This window comes from Caenorhabditis remanei, chromosome V (genome assembly GCF_010183535.1).
Source record: "Caenorhabditis remanei strain PX506 chromosome V, whole genome shotgun sequence".
Lineage (NCBI taxonomy): Eukaryota > Metazoa > Nematoda > Chromadorea > Rhabditida > Rhabditidae > Caenorhabditis > Caenorhabditis remanei.
The window spans coordinates 20,544,137-20,550,369 of NC_071332.1; the positions used below are offsets into that span (position 1 = coordinate 20,544,137).

The window sequence follows — 6,233 nt, forward strand, 5'->3', positions numbered from 1 at the left end:
ATGGTTATCTCGGACTAGAAGATAGGAGTAAACATTTTACGTCACAAAAAATGCGTCAAAGGCGCGACAGACAGACGAAGAAAAGGGGAAGATCTAGGCACCATTGACGCGATAAAACGTGAAAATGAGTCAGATTTTCGCAAAATTGGTCATTGTAAATTTTAAAATGTCAGTGTAAAAGGGAAAAATTGTCAGTGTAAAAGTTTTTTCGCAAAAATTCCCACAGATTAGTGAAAAATTTCATTAAAAACGCGCCAACGGTGACCCAGATTGGAAATCCCAAGACGTTAAAGCTTTTTGGAAAGGTAGTGGTGCATTAGGCTCTGCTAGGAAACGCGCCTAAGGTGCCCCAGATCCAAGAAGCACCCAAGGCACCCCAGCTTCAATAACCTAAGACCAAAAAGGCTCCCAATATGTAGAAAACTTCAAAATTAAAAGAATTCTTGATCAAGTAGCGCATCTCTCGAACACTCTCTCAGCCAATTCAATAAGGAAAACGGACACTGACGGGTACGGTGAATGGCACCGACTGAGGAGAAAGAGGATGGATGAGATGGTTATCTGGAAGAAGGGTGTCTTTTATCTGGACAGAATACGAAGAATCCGGATCCCTCTTGGAGATTTGAAAATAAGATTTCCAGGGGAGAGAGGGGGGAAAAGTCGCGTACACTTCAGGTAGCCACGTTCGACCTACAATAGAATTTTCGGGCTAAAATAGGCCGGGGATCTAGATGATCTAGATGAATCTGGCGTACCTTTAGCGTTTTCGCTATCATCGGTATCATCGCTAACTGTGGCGCCTCTGGGGCGTTTCTTGGATAGATCGATGAAAAATCTGGCGCGCCTAGGACGCGTTTTTGGTAAGACTGATTGACTACGACTTTCTGTAGTTTCTGGCTAATTTTTTCCCAAAGCTGGCGTGCCTTTGACGCGTGTTTTGTTTAAACTGCGATGGTTTAGAATGGAAACGTTTATTTCATGTTCAATTTCTCAGATATCTCTGAAAATCTCCGGATGAGAATACTCGATACAGTAGACGTCAAATATGTCGGCGATTTCTTGTTTCTTTCGGCATTTCCAGATGTCTTCCTGGAAGAAAATCGGGGTTTTCTTAGGTCTCATTACGAAAACTACAGTAACCAAAAAATTTGTTTCGTGGCGAGACCCACCTTAATTTTATTATTAATCCTCAACATCAATGACAACCTGCCCGAATAATTAGGCATCCTCCACTCGTCCACATAGAAATCGTGCAGCTCATTCGCCAATTTCTGTTGAAATTTATCACAAATCTCCATCGTTTTCCCTTGAAATCGTTGTCCAGCATACTGTAGACACGCTTGGCATATCATGAAGGACAGTTCAGCGTCGGAAGGTTTCAGGTCTACCATGTAGTCGACTAGTTTGTAGAGAAAACTGTTTTCAGTGTTGTCGATGAAGCTGGAACAAGGGTAAGCTTAAAAACAGCAGATTTAAACGGCTCCGTGAATTTTTCAGAGGAATTTGTTTTTGTAAGAAACTCTAAAAAACTCTTCATCGATTGAGCTAAAAATCAGCGAAAAATGTTAGAAATTGAGGGAGATAACGATTTTCGAAAATTTTCGAAAATGTGAAATTCCTTTAAACTACCGTATCTCACTTAGTTTCAGATCAAAATAAATAAAACATATATTTTCAGAATCACCAAAAATAGAGCTTTAAAATGAGGATAATCTTGCCAAGGTGTGAAAAAATCCGAAAATTTCAGAATTTTAGGTCAAAATTAAAAAAAAATTTAAAATGTGACATGATTATACTCATTCGAAACGTCTTTTCATGCTGATCAAGGTTTTCCCAACAATTCTGCGTTAATTGAACTAAAAATCATGGAAAAATGTTAGAAATTAAGTGGACATGGGTCTCACCACGATAACTACAGTAACCCAATAAGCACCCAGGCATGATTATACTTTTCTGAGAGCCCTGGATTCACTGATTTCAAAAAATTAACTTTCATCAAATTTAGGTCGAACACTCACTGCTGCATCTGCTCATTGCTATACTTTGTACACCACGAATAATCAAATTCAATTTTCGTCAAATCCATCGCAGTATACTCTGTATCATGACTGATCATAAGCATCTGCTCCTCACACATCTGCCTTCGTTTCCCCATCGCAGCAGTTGAAAGTTTGTAGAGACGAGCGAACACATGCCAGATGGCTTGCATTAGTTCTAGCTGAATCAAAAAATAAAATAAAATTTCAGTTACTTTAAAAAAAAAGTAAAATCTCACCCTCTCCTCAATATTCAATTTTGCAAACTCTTCATAATAAGAGAACCAAGTGGTCGCTTTCAAAAAGTCCATTTCAAAGAAGGAAAGGACTTCTTCTTTCCCGTATTTTGTGACTATTTTCACTGGAGCCGTGGGGGTATGAGCGAGATCAAGATTTTGTAAAGCTTGTGCCAGTTTTAGGAGAGACGATTTGGCATGGAGAGGGGTTTCGCAGCCCTGGAACACCGTATATAAGAATTATCTGAATACTGTAACTGTCGTGGCGGGACCCAGTTCTGACAGATTCTTCTGGATTTGGAGATTCCAGATATCTATATTTCATCATTTTTATACAAGTTTTCTTTTTTTCTCCAAAATTATTTTTATCATAACCGGCAGCATTTTAATACCATTAGAAAGCCCGTACTTTTCTCTATCGATATAATTTAATTTAAATAAAAATCGCTTTAAATTTATCCCGGAGTTATGATTGATGGAAATTTTTGTCAGTGTACAGAATTACACTGACCAAAGTTGGTCATTGTTATTACACTGACAAAAAATATTTAAAAAATCATAACTTTATTAGTTTTGAACGCATCAGCAGAATTTATATACCATCATAAAGCCCGTTTTTTTCTATCGATTTAATCTGATTTCGAAAAATGTTCTTAAACATCAGCCCATGTGGAGTTATGAATGATTGAAGTTTTTGTCAGTGTACAGAGCTACACTGACCAAAGTTGGTCATTGTAGTTACAGTGACCAAAATATTTTTTATCATAACTTTTTCAGTTTTTTTTTCGCATCGGCAAGATTTTTATACCATTACAATGCCCGTATTTTTTTCTATCGATATAGCCCAACTTTAAAAATATTAACTTTGAGATTAAAACTATAGTGTTACATCCTAACATCTGTGAGACCTGCCTTATAAAGGTGCTGGATTACTGTAGTTATCAAAAATATTTTTAGTTCAATTATCGCAGAATTTTTCACAGAGTCTTCCAAAAAATAACAGGATTTTTTCAAGCAGGTGGGTTACTGTATCTATCGTGACAAGACCCCTTACCTCTGACAATATCTTGTTTGCCTTCTCCATGAGATCACTGCAATCAATGAGATCTTTTTTGACTAGAAACTTCTTGTCAGGCTCCACAAATATTACACAGTGTGGACGGCCCAGAAAGTTCTCCATGCTCTGAAATAACCTTTTAAAAAAAGAATTTTCAGATTTTCAGACATACCTTTGGCACCACCACTTCTTTAGTGCTAATTGGGTCACGGTCGAACTGGAAATCTAAATTTTAAATTTTTTTCGAATTGTTGACTGTGGGGTTACTGTACTTGCTGTATTCATGCCGACTTGATAACACTTTTGTAGTCGACACCATTTACAGTCGAACCATCCGTTATTGTTGAGTAGCGACTGACATTTCCCACCCTTCTTGCAGGCTTTTACGGTGGTTTTCGAGGCGTCGGCTCGTCTGGAAATGGAGGGGTACTGTACTTGTCGTGGTGGGACCCATGCTCGAAAGTTTTCGAAAATCGATACCTCACTTAATTTAGGACATTTTACCATAAAAATCACAAAAATCGGTTGGAAACTGACAAAGTTATGAAGGTCTGATAATTTTCTCAATTTTCTCAATAAAACTCAATTTCACTAAAACCAACGTAATCCACTCAATTTCGTGTCAAGACCCATGAAACTTAAATTTTCAAAACCTACATGCCAAGACGAGTCGAATAAGTATAATGATGTCATACTTTAAAATAAAAAAAATATTTTGACCCCTGGGTCCCAAAATTCTTAAATTTTCAAATTTTTTCAAATCTCGGCAAGATTATACTCATTTTGAAGCTCTATTTCTGGTGATTTTGAAAATATATGTTTTATTTATTTTGAACTGAAACTAAGTGAGATACGGTAGTTCAAAGGAATTTCAGATTTTCGAAAAATTTCGAAAAATTTCGAAAATCAATATCTCCTTTAATTTTCAATATTTTTCTCTGATTTTTAACTCAATTGACGCAAAATTTTTCAGAGTTTCTTCCAAAAATAAATTCTTCTTAAAAATTCTCACCTATAAAACGCGGCACACGCTCGACACGCCACTGCTCCGAAATGTTTCCCCCTAGCCGGCTGGGAGCACACGGAACACAACAGTTCACAGCTCTCCTCCTGTGATGACGATGACGACGGAGAGGTGCTGCTACGAGGCATTTTGTCTGGAAATCAAGAAATGAAGGAGGTTTTTTAAAAGGAGGTGGTGACCACCGTCATAGACCGCCTAGGGAAAATAGGATTTCCAAGATTTTCAAAGATATATTCCCCTAGATTATCTGATATTACGTACACTGGAGAGGATGCATTATTCAGATTGATTTTTTGGTTTCAAAACGTGGATGAAGCTGGCGTACCTTTAGCGCGTTTTTGGTCGCTATCGCTATCATCGCTATCATCACCTACTTTTTCTCCGATTTCCATAGGTAAAAACGGTGGCTTTTTGGGTGTGAGGGAATAGTAGAATGTGATTCATTTTTGGGAAGGATCAAGTTTTTATTCAGACTTATTCAGACGTGTCGTTATGATATAAGCAGGTGCAATTTTTGGTTTTGTTATAAGAGAAGGGGGGGGGGGGGGGGGGGAGGAGAGAGAATTGAATATTGAATTATTCAAAAGATTAGAGAAATCTTTTGTGTTTTATGGTTCAGTGGGCTTTGAAGTTTCATTGTGTCTAGGAATATCACGTTTTGAAACCAAGAAACTTTAAAACTGGGACGTTTTAAAACCGGGAGATTTTTAATCTTTTTAAAACCAGACACCTTAATGCTGGGACTTTTTTACACTAGTTATTTGAAGACGGCCAAAATGTCCCAGTTCCGAGATGTTCTGATTTTAAGATTTCTGAAAGTTTTGGGTTTAAAAACGTCCCGGTTTTAAAAAGAATTAAGTTTTAAGACTTACTGATTTCAAGACTTTTTCTAGTTTGCATTATTTCAATAACTACCAGTTTTTAAATGTCCCGGTTTCTGAAGCACAGTTTCAAAATGCCATCGATTTAAAACAATTTTTGACATTTTTGAGAGTTTTCTGTGCGAAAAAACAGCAAAAATTAGAGATTAAGAATCGATGAAGGGGGCGGAGCCTAAAGCAGTTTAATTTTTGACATTTTTTAATGGTTCTCTGTCAGAAATCAGCGAATATTTGCGATTTTTACTAAAAAAAAATGGGCGAAAACTGCACTTTTCCTTAATTAGTCTGTAAAATTCACGAAAATTGGAAGTTTTTTGTCAAAAACGCTTAAAAATCACTAAATCAAACCACCTCAGTTTTGAGTCAGAATTTCTCGATATTGATTTTCGGTTTGTCGCGGTTTTTGCAGTGTCCCAAATTTCCCGTTCCGAAATACCCAGGTTTCGAAATCGTCATTTTCAGAGTTTTTCTAAGATCAAAAAGTTCGTCTCTACCAGACATCCCAGGCTTATGACTAATGTCTACTATGATGCATGAACATACATGTCATTATAATAATATGCACCCGTCTGGAAAGAGGGGGAACAAAGTACACGAATCTTAGAAAATCAGGGGGGGGGGGGGAAATAGTAAGCAGATGAAAATAGAATTCGAGAAATCTCAGAACTTTTAATAAAAACATTCCTTACCAAGGAGTTTCGCATAGTTTCCATTAAAATCGCTCATATTTTGGAATATTTTGGAGGGGGTTACCCCGGAGGAAAATGAGAGAAGGAGAGGAGAGGTGAAGAGGTATTAGATAACATCTAGGAGGAAACGTAGAAAAGGGTAAAAAGGGGAGAAAGACAGAAGGTCAAATTAGGAGACTCAAAAAATGTGTGATGGGACACAGATATTTGTATGGCACGCTTCTTACAATCGCGCTCCACTGAAACCAAAGAAAATTGTGTGCGAAATTGAGAGACGCAGAGAAAAAGAGACATTTTTAAACGGCATTTC

At 37.3% G+C, this 6,233-nt stretch overlaps 1 protein-coding gene across 1 annotated transcript; it reads right to left on the reverse strand.

The window, feature by feature from the left end:
* Nucleotides 1-990: 990 nt before the first annotated feature.
* On the reverse strand, nucleotides 991-4,481 carry GCK72_021618 (uncharacterized protein; the record flags this gene model as incomplete). Its single annotated transcript, XM_003098039.2, has 8 exons — nucleotides 991-1,089; nucleotides 1,170-1,440; nucleotides 2,019-2,218; nucleotides 2,276-2,491; nucleotides 3,327-3,455; nucleotides 3,502-3,554; nucleotides 3,602-3,741; nucleotides 4,342-4,481. 8 exons carry the CDS (start codon nucleotides 4,479-4,481, stop codon nucleotides 991-993), a joined length of 1,248 nt encoding a protein of 415 aa, XP_003098087.2.
* Between the last annotated feature and the right edge of the window lie 1,752 nt (nucleotides 4,482-6,233).